Source organism: Myodes glareolus, chromosome 9 (genome assembly GCF_982192425.1).
Source record: "Myodes glareolus chromosome 9, mMyoGla1.1, whole genome shotgun sequence".
NCBI classification, from domain to species: Eukaryota; Metazoa; Chordata; class Mammalia; order Rodentia; family Cricetidae; genus Myodes; species Myodes glareolus.
The window spans coordinates 102,177,424-102,192,040 of NC_142034.1; the positions used below are offsets into that span (position 1 = coordinate 102,177,424).

The window sequence follows — 14,617 nt, forward strand, 5'->3', positions numbered from 1 at the left end:
CCCTAGTCACTGCCCAGGCCGTTTCTCCTTACTGTCCGCCAATCCTTCCCCACTCGCCATTGTAGTTATTTTTTTCTGAACAACTCTTAAGTTTATGGGAACCTTTAACAAGGTTCACACAGCAGCGGCAAGAACACAAAGACCACAGATCCATTTCTCATTTTCATATCAATTGGCAGAAATTATCTTTATTAGAAAAATGAAATTTCCTGTATTTACATTTTTACACTGTATGATGGGCACTTTCTTTGCCCCGGGAGTTCTGTACATATCAGTTTGCACACACATGTCAAATCCCATTCCTTAAAACAGTTGATAACACATTGAACAAAATTAAGAAGACATACAAGAAGACAACCACAGTATAGACTTCCTCTATCATAGAAAGGTGTTAAGCAAACGTGTAATTTTGTAGCTATGCTTGGAAATATTTAATAGTTATTAGCACTTCCTCATGCAGTGGATCAGAACATGACAGGTATAAACTGCTGTGAGTGGGTGAAGATCTGCTCCCGAAGGAAGACCATTGGGTGGGGCACACAGCTATCCTTGGGCTCCACCATACGAGACATTAAGCCAGTCCTGATGTGAGTTATAGACGGTGTTTCATGTAGCTGTGGATGGAAACCCTCTGCGTATGCATTCAACCACATTCATACTGGGCTAAAGATAGACTCACACATAAACCCTTTGATTTATGGATAAGGTGTTTAATTCAAGAACTCTCCTGTGGGCAATGGGTAGCTTGTACATTCTGCAAATCTTACAACATGACTGGAAAATAAATAGTTTACCCTCTTTCACTGTCTGAGGAGGCCAATATTTATGGTTTTTATGAGCTATTTCTTATTCAAGCCACCAATTAACTCACCTAATTCTTCCTGATATTCAGCTTGAAATATATAAGTTCACATCCACAAACATTCCAGTGCCATATAAACTATGATGAATTCTACCAATTAATTGGGCAAGGATATGCTCTTAAATATGTTTTATCAGGGGAATGGACACGTGTAACATTCAGACTTTGAAAACAACCATAAAAACATCTTTAGGGACCTTCAGGCTGGGAAAGCATCTGACCCACGTTTATTTTGTGATTATTTGTGTTTTTCAATGACCATGTTTTCTACATATCCCTGATTTAATATCTTCTTTGAAAAAAGTTGTTAACTTACATAGTTTCCAATGAAAAATTTCAAGTAACACGAATGTTAGACATGTCAGTTTGATCATTCCAAATTCATCAAATTTTCAAAGAAGATTGTTCAGATTTGCCACAAAATCATGTTTAATCTTCTGCTTCTGACATGGAATCTTTCCCTAATGGTTATTGCCCCAGATCTGTGTCTACAAACTTAATACATTTAAGATATTTTTAAAAGGAAAGTAGCTTATAAAAGTCAATGTCATTTCTTAATGTGAATTAGCCTGACCTGGAAGAGAAACAATTCAATATACCATACATGCTTAATGTAAAAACCTCCAATGAATTCAAAAGGCTGTGATTGTTTCTCATGGAAAAACAGACAACGCGTATTTATATTTCTGGACCTTCACTATTTGTTCAGGTATCAATAGTCTTTGATTCGAGCCCTTTAAAAGCTTGAAACAGCAAAATGTCAGATCAATGAGAAATATTGAAAATGCCAAAGACAAACTTATGTTAGCTGGAAAACAGTTAACCTTATCAATTTAAAAGGCATCTGTGGTATTGGCTATGCGTTATGCTAATATCCTTTTGAAGGCTTTTAAATCCTTCCCAAAGGTGTGAAAGAGAATTAACTGGAAGAGGTTATGACCCAGGGCTGCTGATAATGAGGAATGGTCTAGAATTGTAAAGATGTAGACTCATCATCGGTTTGCTGATATGGTACCTAAGCAGAATTGGTGAGTGAACTTCTGATTTGTTTCTTCCTGAAGTCCTCTGACACCTTCTTCATTAAGCAAATCTGAGAAATGATTCCACCTTTAATAGGTTGTGGTTTGCTGGAGAACTGTGTGCTTTGAAATACAGCTCCAAAGAGGCGGAGAGCTCAGCCGCGTTATTTGGGACACCCCACTTTCTGCAGAGCTTGACATCCCTGGGGGAGTCTCCTTGTCTCTTGCAGAAACACATGGTCTCCAAATAGCTATTTAATAATAACCTCTGTGTTTTTGTTTTCACTTTTGAGACAGGGTCTCTCATAGCTTAGACTGGCCTCCAACTCACTATGTAGCCTGAGCCTAACCTAAACTCAGGATCCTCCTGCCTCTGCCTCCTGAGTGTTGGGATCACAGACATGTGTCACCACACCCAGTTCATGTTTCTAGAGCTGGGCATGGAACCCAGTCCTTGTGTGTGCTGTGCAACCACTCTACTAACTGAGCTGTATCCTTAGCCCCGGTGATCTCCATAGTAAGAGGCACCTGACTGTCTGCTTGGAGGATGATAACACCTGGAGAGTTAGTTATTCTCAGGAATCAAGCTAAGGGCATTTATGAGGAGTGCTCACAGACTCCCCAGAAGTACTTGGAGCAATGATTGCATTTTTTTTATAAAAATGTAACTCTGGAGCCTTCCAAAGTCATTTTCCTTGTGATCCCAGCTTAATCTTCTCATCTATAAAATGAGCCTAATGTGCCCTACCTTACTGTAAATATAAATGCCGGAAAAGAAGTGTGGTTTAGAACATGGGTGGGATGGGATGCCCAGATGGCACTGTGTGCTCGGGAGCGTCGTCTGCGTGACTTATTAGTCACCATGCCACTCTTGGCTCCTATAAAGTGCTGTGAGCATCCCAATTCAACACTCTTCCTTGGGATATTAACAAGTGTTGGTACGTCGACAATTATCCTGATACTAATGACCAGGAGTGCATCTCTAAGGCAATTTAACAAATGGAACAGATCAAGAGAAACAACAACAATGACAGCAACAACAACAACAACAGCATTTTAATAGCTGGCCCTCAATCACCCTGACGACTAAAGTACTCAATCATTTATGCAAAACTATTCCCTGTTCCCTGCCCTACCTCCGAACTCCATTCCGTCTGCCTGGCAAAGATAGACCAACACAGATGGACAGGAGAATCGGCAGGTCTGCAGACAGCGTCCTGTGAGAAAGGGGTGACAGTGCTGCAGGGAGCTTTGACTGAGGACCACGAGGCAGTGTGTGCATGTGCGTGTGTGACTGCTCACACACCCGGGAAAGCATACTATGTACATGTGTTAACGGTACTAGCCCTGATGCCAACTGTTAAAGAAGAAAAGAGATGGGCAAGGGGATATTTAAGGTTAGGCACATGCTAAATAGAGAAGGTAAATTTTCGAAGCAAACAAAATAAAAAGTAAAAAAAGTTAATGCTGAGTGCAAGCACAGGGAGGAGGAGAGACATGGGCAGTGTTCCAGTCTTGGAAGGGGCTGTGAACAGAGGAGGAATCCCCAAGAGTTCTTGATACACCCCAAACCAGGCAACCTGGGCAGGGTGCTTGGGGAAAATCCTGGGGACCTCAAATTAGTAAATCTCTTTCTGCTTCTAGTCTGACCTCCATGTTGCTAGTGAGGCTTAGAATAATCTTAGCCTCGGTTTCCTCATCTGCAAAATGGGAACAATAACTTAACTTTTAGGTTAAACTCATTCAGTATAGAAATAGCTGGGTATTTCAAGATTCAGATGCTGACCCATGGTGCACACTCATGATGAGCAGAGACTGTAACATTCTCATATGCACAGAATGGTACCCAATGTACAAACACTCTTGGAAATGTCCTTCCACATCCGCCCCACCCCTCCATCCTTCTGGAAATACACCTGGATTCCCTTCCTTTGCATCCTTGCCCTCTCTCTCTCTCTTGTTTTTTTCTTTCTTTCTTTCTTTTTTTTTTTTAACTAGGGAACCTGACATTTCTTTTGCCATCCATGACAGCAGGCACTTGGGACTCCATGAAACACTCTTTCCCTCTCCCCTGACCTGTCCACACCCTGAGCTAACAAAAGTCTTCATTGGCCATAAATGACCCAACTGGTAAAGTTTTCCGTATGTTTCCTCTTTCTTCTTTACACCATGATCTATTTTTCTAATCCTTTGAAGGATTTTCCAGCCCCTTTGAAGCATTTGAGGCATGATTTGGTAAGCCATGGAGAGCTGGTTGGAGCCAGACTCAAGAGTACTTGTGCAAACAATACAAAAAAATGAGTTTTTACCTGGTTAGTTGCTCCCACCCCCCCCCACATTGCCTCAGGGTACATCAAGCAAATCAAGACCATTTGCAGAGACATCAACTGCATTCCCCAAAGTTCCTTAAAACTCATGGAAGAACCTTTTTTTTTTTTAAAAAAAAAAGAGTTTTGATCACAGTATCAATTATTTTTTATATTCTTACAATAGCATATTACCTATTTCTAATTTTCACTATTTAGTCTGTTTTTGTTTTATGGTTGTTGATTATCTTTTATATTTTGGAATTTACTTCTTAAACCAGGAACTACCTATAGGAAGAGATTCTATTTTCCATTCCATTTGCAGCCCCGGGGTCCCAAAGTGGACTTCAGATGAAGCTGCCACCTTGTCTAGTCCTGTGGGCTGGCTGGCAGCCCTTGCTCAGATGAGACCTCGTTGCTGCCAGCCTTCTTCTTTGGTCCACAGCTCTAAACTCTACCCTTTGTGGGTCTTCTCTAGAGGACAGGCCAAGAGGAGATCTCTTCTCTAGGGCCCTGAGAGAGTGAGGGGTTGCAAAGGAGCTTAAAGAAAAACCAAATTCAGAGAGTCATGCTTGATTTGCAAAGAGCAAGGGACAAAGAAAACCAGGGCAGTTCGGTGAGTTTCTCCGGCTCTTATTCCAGAGGGACTCATGGGGAGTGTCTTCCCAAAAGAAACCTAGAGAAATGGCAGCTTGGTAAAGGTACCAAGCCAGAAATCAGACTACAGAGTCTTGGGTTCCAGCCCCAGCTCCGATGCTTTCCAATTTTACCTTAGACAGATTACTGTCCTTTGTCACCTGTCACTTGTCTCCTTTCCCCAAGATCTTGATGTCATTACACAAAATTCACTTAGTTTAAGCCTTTTCTGGACAGGCATCTTGTGTTTCTTCTATGCTGATAGCTCTCCTAGTCACAGATGAGCCGAGAGAGATTTAAATAGGAAATCTACGTCTTTTGATGGGTTTACAAAGCCACATGTAAGTCCACACCAGCATCATATTCAAAAATGAATGTAAGCAGCATATATTGCACACTCCTCACTCTAAATTTTATTCCTTAAGGGGCCAAGGACATCAATGCTCAAGGCCCCTTGAGCCCTGTTATTCTTCCTACAGCTGATATTTAAAAAAATATAATGCCCTCTCTACATAAATACCCTCCTATCAAAATAATCAGAATGGGTTTTCTGTGTGTTCACACCATCACCACCATTTGATTTTTAACAGAAACTTTACAATATGTACAGGTTTGTTTGGATAATACACTTAAGTGTGAATTGTAGAAACCAAGCATGTATAATATATACATGTACACATGAGCAACTGTATTCACAGGAGTGCATTGTTGGGTCATCTCTGATCTGCATCAAGCTGACCTCATCAGAGATAATTAGAGATGAACACAGTACACAGGAAAATGGCTGACTGAGAAATGGCAACTTCGCATTGGAAAACTTTTCAAGTAGAGACCCGTAAACTCCCAATGAATGCTTCTGACCCTATTCAACCAAACGAAGAGGGAGGACACACAGACAGGCCAAATTTCGACTCAAGTCGTATAAATAATGCTTTTGAAAAGAAGATGTCTTTTCTTTAGACCTTGAATTACAATTAAATACTGACTGATAAATTTAGTTTCCTCCTAAACTGCATTTCTTGAAGTCCAATTAAGTCTTTGATAGCCAAGAAGAGTGCCAACCAGCTCCATCTTGAAGCAGGTTGTAGCCTTTTCTTGGGGATTTCCACAGAACAGCTCCACACAGAGAAACAGTGCAGGGATGTGTAACCCGCCAATGGGTACATTCCGCTCTTCTAACAGAGACTTCTGCTTCTCACATTAGTATTTATTTAGGTCTTAAACCACAAGCTCCTCCAGTGCACGGTATTCATTTATATGACAAGCAATTACTAAAGCTGCACTTTTTAGGTTTAAGGGAGATAAATTTTTAATCACCATTTAATTAACACCAACTTTCGTTTTCTTTTTCATTAGCAATTCTATTTACAAAGAATTCAGGGCATTTGTCATTTCCTGAGAAGGATGCAGAATATTAATACACATCAGCGGTAGACACATCAAATAGAATAAACAACGTGAGACTGTGTGACTACCATGGATCGTTTGACTAATTAACTGCTTTGGCTAAAGTCCCATTTAAATGAAACTATTTCATTTGTAAACAAGGTGTAATTTTCTTTTTCTCTCCCCAGAAAATAAGTGTGAATTGATTTGACGGGTTTTGCTGAAATGGATAGATTTTAATGTTTCCACCAGAAAGTTAAACATTAAGCCTTCTCATGTATCGTCTGAGGCAGGGAGGGGAAATCCCAGAGCATGGCAGTCACTATTTAGCTTGCTACAATAATGCAGAGGACAGAGCAGTCCCCAGTGGTGAGGTTACCACCCCTTGCTCCCAGGCAAGTCTTACTGACAGGAAGACAGATCACTGGGGGCTTGCCTTCTTGTAACACTGAAGCTAGAAGTGGCCTGAAACCTACAGGTGTAAGGTGGCTGGACTGTTTCCCAGAGCACTGTGGTTTTGCAGAGTTGGGGTTATGTTCTCAAAATTTTCTTGTATGCAGGATATGGAAGCCCGGCTATTTGAGTTCAAATACTTCCATCTGCAGGACGTTGGATGTTTTCCAAAACGGGGAAACAACCAAAGCTTCCGAGATGACAAGCTGACTATTGGGTTCAGGGACGCTGGCTTTTTAGCATCCTTGAGCCTAAGAGCTTGGAGCTTGAGTTTAGCACTGGGACCCTCTAACACAGTTCAGGTCTTCCCATTCAGTCCTCAACGCCCCCTACGGCAGGCTCCATCTGCCACTCCTTGTGTGAGTTTTCCAATGAATGACACTCACTTGGATTACCTTCAAATAGGTCCACATGGTCACCTTCCACTTGGAGACTGACTCTCTCAGTTTCTTGTTTGGAATTATCGCATGTAAGAGTCAGAGAATTAGTGCAGGAGGAAAAAAAATGTTTACCATACAGCCCCTAACTACTAACGAGTTATTTATATAGGTTGGTGTTAAAACATATATATTCTTTCCCATTACACAACTGGTAATAGGTACGTTTGGGAAGCAAAATCCTCATTTTAATTTCTTTTGTATGGGGTTAATAGAAAATAAAAAGATTGCTCTCCGGATATTCTGGAGAAGGTTTAGAGGAAGCAGTAGAAGTGTGATTTGTGCTCCCACTGGAACTGAGTGGCATTCAGCAGCTGCCTTGGGCTTCGAGAACAATGCAGGAAAGCAGAGAGCTCTTTGGATTTATGGCAAGTCACTACCGTGTATTCTAAGGAGACTTCAAATTCCCTTCTGTGAGGACACGACAGAGGTCCTAGCAGGAGGAACACAGGTCTGGAATGCAAAGGGGAAACAACGTGAAGGAGTTAAAAGACACTACAGACACTGAAGCCTAAATTTAAGATCGGAAACTGGGGAGACTATTCCAGGTTCTCCAATGCAGACTTTTCCATCTCTGGACCTTAGGGAAGGAGAGAATGCTGGATTCATGGGAGAAAATGTGATTCTGAAGTTTATCAGCCTCTGGCACTGCCTCAGAGATGTCTGCGCTCTGTCCCCGTCCCCTCCACTGCTCCATCGCCCACACTCGGCTTACGGCATCACTATGTCATTATGGACTCCTGGTGGTCGGCTGAACGCTTCCACTGCTGCATTGCACGCACACTCAAGCTCTACAAGAACTTCCCTGCCTCCAACTACAGGACAATACCAGCTACAAACCAGAACACCCCGTGAGGGAAAAAAAACAGGATGGAATTTCCACCTGTAGCGCTGTCCTTTTCTCTGAGAACCCAAATCTAGTACAAAGGAAAACAGGAAAGGCTGGTCTCTGTCATAGGAGTAAGACACTGAGATGGCTAAGTCCTGTGCAAAATACCATCACCAGCTATCCCAGCTACTTCAAGGTCAAAATGCATTGAAAATATAATAATTGATAGAAAAGAAGCAAATAAAATGTCTAATTCATATTATTTGCTGTTTAGTGATATGTCCTTTCCTAATAAGTATCATAACTACCTTTTGGATCTTTTTCAAAAATATGGTAGAAAATTTATGTGCTAAGAAATTTTCCATGCATGAATAGTCCCCTCACTGTCTCCAATTTTTTAAAAATAATGAGTGTCTGTCCTATCATATGCACACAGGCTTGAGGGGGCCAAGAACAGGACAATGTGGGTGACTCAGGAATGACAAATGCATTGAAGACTTCTCGTCTGTCTCTGTTGGTGCTAAGGAAATGGTGCACATTTCAGAGGAGGGAAAACCCTGTCTTACTGAGTTTATCCTTAGGTGGGAGGGTGCTCGTGACAGATACACAAGTGATTTATCATCTGAAGGCTTTTGATTTGAGGAGATTTGTATAGAAAGAAGTGTCTAATAGAGTTTCCTGACATTAAGGAAGATAAACGTAAAACCATGCTAGCCTTGGGCACACAGAGGGCACGGTACTTCTTATAGCTTACACATGGCTGCGTGAGCATGCCACCACATTAACAACTCTAGGAACACAACACACAGCTAATTAGACACCATCATGGCTTTCGGGGACAGAACAAGTTACGATTACTCTGGGAGGGATCGGGTAAGAGATACTATACAACCCTGAGTCATCACCAGAAGGGAGGAAATGCAAACTTACGTACACAAGAGTCTTCAAGATAAACTACAACGGCCACTATGTCATAGACAGAAGATCCACATCTAGATATCGAAGACAGAAATGTGTTTATGCAGCGCCGAACAAGACCACTGAAGCTGAGGATGAGAGATACACATTAACATCCAAAGAGATTCTTCTAGCTCTCCACCTGAGAGTTCCTGTGGCTACAGATGTGTTCCAGATGTGTCTTGGGGACAGACTACAATGAAAGTAGCATACATATGATGAGCACACTGATTTGCTACTCTTTGGGGGGAGGGGAACCTGTAGTTCTTGGGGGCTGAGCCAGGGTTGTAATGGAAGGCATAACAAGAAAGCTGAGAACTGTTACAAGCCAAACTTCTTAGTCCTTGCGCGTGTCATTCTTACTACAGTGCGGATGCATTCTTAACTGTCTTATTGTCTGTGTTAGACATACATGCATACCATATTGCTTATTCTGTGTTAGAGAAACTGAGGCATTTCTGATGGGGAAGTTACATGGTGGATTGACCTTCATGGAATTTGGAAAATAGGCAATCAACAATATCACTGTTGCCATCTGATGCACCATTATTGCCACCATACCCAGTCGGCATGTCTGGGAGACTTGCCCATATTCATTTATTTGTTTTTGGTTAAGGATTCACCTATCTGGCATGTGCTGTGGTCAACACATACCTCACAAGATTCCTTGAGTGAAAGATTATGGCATGGAGCCATGTGCAAAAGAGCCAACAAAAAAAGTACCTCCCTAAGTCCTCTTCCTTCTAGCAAGGTACTATGGGACATCTAACATTTATCCTCCAGAACATTGGCCATTCCATATGTTTCCTTATAGATAAACACTGATGGAAGATTTTAGACATCAGATTCGATACTAGGCATTTTCTTGTACACACGTCTATTGCTGCAGGAATTTAAAACCCTGGGGGTAGAGTACATGTTATTCTTATTTGCAGCATAAGGCATAACATGCTCTGAAATGTACACATCACTGTGGCCCCGACTGTCCCTGGAGCAATATGATGCTGTTGACCTCAAGGATGACCGAAGATAGCCGTCATTTACTGCCTGGGATGGCAATGAGTGTTTGTAGGGGTCCGAGGGACATCTCCCAATAACTAAACGTTGGTCATCCCCATACGTGTGAAGGAATGGATTATCAGAGGTGTGGTCTGGCAAGAGAGACTTGCTTCTCTTGCTGTCCTCCAGACCTTGGGGGAAAAGGGAGCTTTTATTCCCTAAGAGTTTGCTTGAGGGGACACTGAACAGGCTCCCATATAAGTTACCCTCTAGAAGCCGTTCTCTGTCCTTGAGGCTTATGCTCCGGGAGGGCTTGCTAAGGTCTATCTCCCTGGGCTTGTCGAGAATATTATCATAGGAGTGCTGCCGGTTAATCTTTAGCTTGTTCTTCTGGAACTGGAGGGCGTTGTTCTGGGACCAGTCCTGCTGGTAGGCCTCCTCCTGAGTAGCTGGGTTCCCTGTCTCCTGGAGCATCTGGTCTTCATCAATGTCATAGAGGTTCCCCATCCGCAGGCAGGCATCACACTTGAAAGGAGACCTCATAGTAAAGTGGCCTGAGTATGTGGGCAGGTTCGAAAGGCAGCTTCTGCAGTGTGTGGAGTTTTGCCTGTATCTATCACTGCCCTCACTGTGCGGGGAACCCTTGTCTTTCAAGGTAAAGTGCTTGGCATAGAGTTTATACGGGTCATTGTTGGGAAGCCCATCTTCGTTGTGTAGTGGGTTCCTGCTCATGGGCAGTGTAGAGTCTCCCTTGCGGAAGTTCTCATTGTGATCTTGGTAGGTATCTGAGAAGCCCACATTCTCAGGGAGGGAAATGTTCTCAACAAACTGTGGAGGATCTAAGTGGAAACTGGGTTCCTTCTCACCATCGATGGTGTAGATCTTATCCCTGGGAGAGCTTGCTTTGGTTTTCATGTAGGTACGCTCAACCTCGCTACAGTCCTTGGGGTATTTGGAGGCCATTGACTTTTTGAAGTTATCCTTGGTCTTGTGGTTCTTATTGTTATCTGGTTCCCTGTGGAATGTGGCCCGGCTTGAAGTTTCTGAAATGTCGGAGTGGGCAACCTCTTCTGGAAGATACCTAGGACTTTTTAGGGAGTGGGTCCTATTCTCCACAATCTTCTCATCCCTCTGTGAGACTGGGTTCTGGTTCAGAGAATCCTGGCGTAGAGACTCCATGGACTTCTTCCAAAGCTGCCGTGGTCGGGAGTTCCCTTTGGATTCAGTGCTGACAGCAACCTCCACAGTGTTAGGGTTGGATTCATTGAGAGTGAGAGGATGCTGTCCTTGGAATACATAGTTACTAAGGTTGTCTTTGTGCCTGTTGGCCACAAATGTTTGGAGTTCATTCATGTTGTCCCCAAATATGCTGTCTTTCCCCTGAAAGGACCTGTTGTCTGAGTATATTAAATTACCCTTGTCTGAAACCATGTCCACTATAAGGGACCCCCTTTGGATGAAGTCAGAAGTTCTTTTAGGTGAGTCAATTCTTGAAGAGTTCATGTTGGACATGTTGGAGATGTTCTTGGCTGACCGAAGAAGCTTTAGCATGTTGCTCTGTGACCCAGTCAGGTTGAAATCTGGAGACTTCTTCTTTTCTTCAATGTGCACACCATGGATACAACTGTAGATGCCCTGTGAATGAGGAACACAAAACACACATCAACAGAGGCCACCACTATGTCTAGATGACACTAGTTTGAAACCACTTGCCCATCTGAGCTTTACCTGCTAAAGTGAGCTATGGATTTCTTGTGGGAGTCATGGAGAGAGATTGGAATTTGTTCTGAATCCTGATTATCTTACTTCAATAGATAACACCAGTGATGTATAAGTATTTACTCAGTATTGAAATGTTCTATTAAGACTCAGGAAGTAAATTTAACTCATAAGTATCAGAAAGCTCCAGAAATTTACACGGTTCACAGGACTTTACCCAGACTAAATAAGCAGTAACAATTGTTGGGGAGAGGGGACTCCATGACCATTAGAGCTGAGAGACTCTTGCAGGTAGGCCATTGGAGCTACCTGCAAGTCAGCAGGAAGCTCCAGTAATGAAACTAGCTGCTCTACTGTTGACAGGGGAAGGGCTCCTTGCTCATGCTGCTGTAATAGGTAGAACATCTTTAGATTTCTGACCTCCTGGCTTTCTCCTACTCAAATCCAGATTTTGGCCACCATACCTATATGAAAGCAATTGGATCAAGCCTGTAGAATTTCATCTACCTCCTCCTAGGATTGCCAGGAAGCCATCCTGAGAAATGGATTCATGAGGCAGATCTGTTGCGGACTTTGACATAAAGTAGTAGGAAGTTTGTGTCATTGTGACTCTGATCATGTCTTTCCTGAGCCCCATGGCTACATCAAACTCAACCCAGAAGGAATGCTCTCAGAATTGTGAAGTCTGAACTCATCTGGACAGCTGCACTTTGTGTCTGAAGATAGTCTCTACTTCAGCCTTACAAAAATGCTGCACACAAAGCATGATCATCTCAAGTTTAAGCAACCTTTGCTGAGACTGTGTCAATCTAAGCTTTGTGTTTATGGTCTGGAACCCAGGAACTAGCACTGTGCCAATTCCCTTCTTCCTTCTTTTCTCTCCCTTCCTCCCTTCTCCTCCCTCTTTCCTTTTCTATCCCTTCTTCCCCTTTCCTTTCTTCCTTTCCCTCATTCTATCACTCTCTCCCCTCTCTTCCTTTCTTCTGCCCTCCTTTCTTCATTCTTCCCTTCCCACTCTCTTTCCCTTGTTACACACTTTCATCTGTTCCTTTATTTCCCTCTGCCCTCCTTCTGTTCTTCCCTATTCCCAGAGTCCTTCCTTAAGTTCCTTCCCTTCTATCCCCTTTTCATCCATTCTTGGCCTTTCTCTTTCCCTCCCTCTAGCCCTCCCTTCTTTTCTCCTTTCCTTTTTTTGTTTCCTTCCCTCTCTCCCTTCTTTCTCCCACCCTTGCTTCTTTCCTTACCTCCTTCCTTCTACTTTATCTTTAGTCTCCTTCTCTATGTCATGGTCAGTTTCACTAAGAATGCTAGAACACTCAGACTGTGGACAGAAGAATTATACAACTATGCCATGTGTTTCATAGAGCCTGGCACATTAGTTAACCCCTAATTAGTCACATAATATAATCTTATATGTAATCTAGAGGGAGTCTCCACCTATGTGTGAGAAATTGATGTTTCCTCTATGTCAAGGTCAGGTAGGGTCTTTGTCTCCTCTCCTTGATGTATTATGAAAAACATAGTCTTATTTTTTTTCTAAATTTGTACCTTTATTCTATCAAGCTCCTGTCCTCCCTCAGGATAACCTATAGACTTCGGTGAACCTGCCACCATAGTGAAATGTGCTCCCCTGCAACCCTGAACTGCTGGCTGTGCTCCCCTGTCACTTTGAACAGCTGGCTGTGCTCCCCTGCCACCTTGAACTTCTGACTGTGCTCTTCCTACCTCCAGAGACACTGATCCTGTAAGGAGACCTATATGTACTTATTGTCTGGTGATTGTTTTACTCTGGGCTGCAGGGCCAGTGTCCTGGAAGAGCTGGCAATGAGGAGAGGTATCCTCTATGAAGCGAATACCTGCCTTGATCACAAATCAACACCCTTGGGAAGAAGCCCACACTCTGAACTTGACTAATGTATGTGACTCAACTCTGTATACAAGTCGTGTGTGTGTGTGTGTGTGTGTATACACAAGTACACTCATGCTTATGCTCATGATCATATAACTATTCACAAATGTGTGCAAAGGCCAAAAAGCAAGCATGGGTGTTGCTCCTTGGAAGTTGTCATCTCCTCGGTTCCTCCCATTTATGGCCTGATGGATAAAGTGCAAGCAAGCTTGTTACTTCCAGGAAAAATAAAATGAAAGCATTTTTTTTAAAAAAAAAAACCTCCTTGTAAAATGAGGGGCCGGTTTTATAAGCTTTGGGGCCCCATTTTCCTTATCCAAAATATGGTGTGATCATATTAACCTCATGAGGATAATGAGTGGAGGATTGCCATTATCCACATCCACCTTTCCATCACCGGCAATTCTCCACTGTAGGCTTTTTACATCAACCAGCATCAGGGGCTGAACTTTCTGTGTTTCTCCTTCATACAGAAAGGAGGCAGGGAAATAATGGAACCTCCTGCCCATACCTATCAGGTTGATTTGCTTTAGAAGACAAATGGTACTGGAGGGGAGGAGCCTCTGCCCCACTGGACTCTTTGAAGCCTTCGGGACGCACCAGTAGTGGCTGGGTTTCCCTGTCTGCCCTGGAGGGTGGGAAAGTTCAAATTCTGCCAACAAAGCCTCGCCTGCACTCCCCAGTCCTCACAGTTTCCAGCCCTAACATGCTTGGGTGGGGATACCGGACTCAGTTCATGTCTCATGATGATGATCCCACCAACTTGGCTGTCTCTCTCAGAAAGAAGCTGGATTTACAAGCAAACGCAACAGTGTGCATTTGCTTAACATAATCCCAGAACCATTTGGATATGAAAAGCCTTTAGTAATTGGCTAGGAGAATTAGTTTAAAGTTGGCATAATTCCTAGCTATATGCATGCATGTTGTTATTTTTAAGCAATCTGTGTGTTTAGATGCCATCATGCTAATTAGAAAATATGTATTTGCACAGAACCCAAGTCAAGTGTAATTGAATGTAGAAAATAAATCCTCCTCACGGAGCTAATGTGTACCTTCTGAGTCTCCAAAGTTCTCAAACTCACCTAATGCTAAGAATACACAAACT

At 42.8% G+C, this 14,617-nt stretch overlaps 1 protein-coding gene across 1 annotated transcript in view; it reads right to left on the reverse strand.

Annotated features, from left to right (window-relative positions):
* Positions 1-153: 153 nt before the first annotated feature.
* Positions 154-14,617, reverse strand: part of Grin2a (glutamate ionotropic receptor NMDA type subunit 2A) — a 419,855-nt gene continuing 405,391 nt past the window's right edge. Inside the window, exon 12 of the mRNA XM_048433182.3 lies at positions 154-11,519. Coding sequence (XP_048289139.3) covers positions 9,720-11,519 — 1,800 coding nt within the window. The 3' untranslated portion in view covers positions 154-9,719. The remainder of the gene's footprint in view (positions 11,520-14,617) is intronic.